At 45.8% G+C, this 2,107-nt stretch overlaps 1 protein-coding gene across 1 annotated transcript; it reads right to left on the bottom strand.

The window, feature by feature from the left end:
* Positions 1–349: 349 nt before the first annotated feature.
* CONPUDRAFT_160799 (uncharacterized protein) lies at positions 350–622 on the bottom strand (the record flags this gene model as incomplete). The annotated part of the gene is made up of 2 exons (XM_007777910.1): positions 350–361; positions 413–622. The coding sequence occupies 2 exons, from the start codon at positions 620–622 to the stop codon at positions 350–352; spliced, it is 222 nt and encodes a 73-aa protein (XP_007776100.1).
* Positions 623–2,107: the final 1,485 nt, after the last annotated feature.

Raw genomic sequence — 2,107 nt, forward strand, 5'->3', positions numbered from 1 at the left:
GGGTGCCCGAAGGGCAATCGCGTGAATAATCCAAGTAGCTACGACATGAATATATACCTAAATAAAACTCGGAATCTATATGATAAATCGACACGTCATGATGCGAGCGATAACGAACACAGAATTCCAACACATCGTTGAGCCGACTGTATGCAGAACAAAATGGAGCCTTCTCTCCTTTGCGAGTGAAGCCAGTGGTATGGCCCATAGAGTGGCCTTCGTCAACTAGCAAGTGACCGATGTCTTTACTGAATGAATGCACCCGCATGATGAGCGAGGCAAGGCAAGGTATACGTCCTTTGAAACGAAAGAACTTCTCGGGAGTGACCAGTATATTCTTGTAGATTCCTCAAGCAATATCCTGGATAGCATAGAGTAAAGATTAGTGGCTGTATGCGCGAAATATACGTACATTCCAAAGCTCCTTGTTATCCGGCACGTCTTCATTTATTTGGTTGGTGCGGACGCCAGAGCTATTAAGCTCCTCACCCTTTCGAGCGTTAAGGCCAGCGATTAGTACAGTAATAACATTTACATGGGTTTGTCGGAGTAGCTTGAGTGGGGACACAGCAATGGCGATTTTGCGAGGGTGTGCAAGGATGAGGAGCAGGATCATGGCCATAGTTTTGCCATACCCCGTCCCAGCGCGTACAACGACGTGCTTCCGGGCTGGTTCATTAGTAGCAGCTTCGATATGAAGCTGCTGTAGCGCTAGTTTGCCTCAGAATCGCGCGTTGAAACAGATAGTCGCCCATAAAACAGTCTCTATTTGCTCAAAGGTGAGGCTGTTGAGGAAAGATCGGGACAGTTTCTTCAGGGAATCGCGGCCGTTATTCAAGAGAGGAGCGTCAAGAGTTGTAATATAGTGTTCATCCATATTTAAAAGGAGTGTAGTAAGGGATAAAAACATAAGTACATGGGCTCGACACGTTAATGAGGCGGGGAGCGTGTTCAGATGCGTCGTATCTAACCTACAGGGGCTTATTTTCCCTACCTCTCTCGGGCTGAACCAAAATTCAAACTCCGCCGCTCGCCTGCCAGCGAGTCGACATTGATCCCAGTCCCTCTTACTGCAGACACATTGCGATTTTCCTGGTACAAAACATGGTCGAAAAATGTGGATCTGTGAAAGCTTTTGTCAGTCAGCTTTTGCTGTAAGAGAAGTTGATGAAAAGTTTAAATTTCTGCCTCAGGGTTTGAATTTTGGGGCTTTAGAAATCTGGTGCCCAATATGGTAAGCCGCACTTCTTACCAGCGCAAAAAGTTCACAATTCACTGCGGAAAGGGCAGTTTATGTGGATCTGCATAGGACGTGTATAGCCACCTGATCACACTGTAATTGAAGCCTGTATAGATTGGGCAACAGATGCGATTAGCCTGTGTAAAAACCCCTTAGGCGTACTATAAATGAAGCTTGTATGGACGAGAAGCACACAGGAGAATCTATACAGGCTTCGCGCATCATTTATTATAAATCTGTCTTGAACAAGTTTTGATAATACACTTACAGCGACTTTCAGATTGATACTATGCCTGTGCCCCCGATGAAACAACGCGCCCGTCGTGAAACATGCATGTATTTTGAGTATCTTGAACGCGTCTCTTAACCATTACCTCCCAAAATTTGTTTGTGGGCTGTGCTAGGTCTATTTGATAGCATAGTCGAAGCTCAGAAGCTAGATCCCAAAATTGAGTAAACACGGCTCGAAAGACTGTCGTGTGTTCTCCCCTTCAATTCTTATCCGCTCAGGGCATCGGAGTAAATGTTACCCAATCACTTTGAGCTCTCGGTGACGCCATGACTGGTACCCAAAGAGCACTGTACACTAATTGTGCACACTAATGTTTAGATAAATGTAACATATAAACGTTGGAATGTTGTACATGGAAGATAGGGGGTTTAGCGCGGTGGAAGCCGGCATCTCGCTGGCATCTCTCCCAGGCAACGGACAAGTCTGTCGCTTTGTCTCATGCTACGGAAGACACTGAGATATATGAATATCATGTTTTTGAAGGTCATCGTAGGAGTATGTGGTCAAGGAATCGAGTGCAAGTCAAGGATGTCTCACGACAGGCGCGTTGTTTCATCGGGGGCACAGGCATAGTA

This window comes from Coniophora puteana, assembly GCF_000271625.1.
Source record: "Coniophora puteana RWD-64-598 SS2 unplaced genomic scaffold CONPUscaffold_197, whole genome shotgun sequence".
In the NCBI taxonomy this organism is placed as follows: domain Eukaryota; kingdom Fungi; phylum Basidiomycota; class Agaricomycetes; order Boletales; family Coniophoraceae; genus Coniophora; species Coniophora puteana.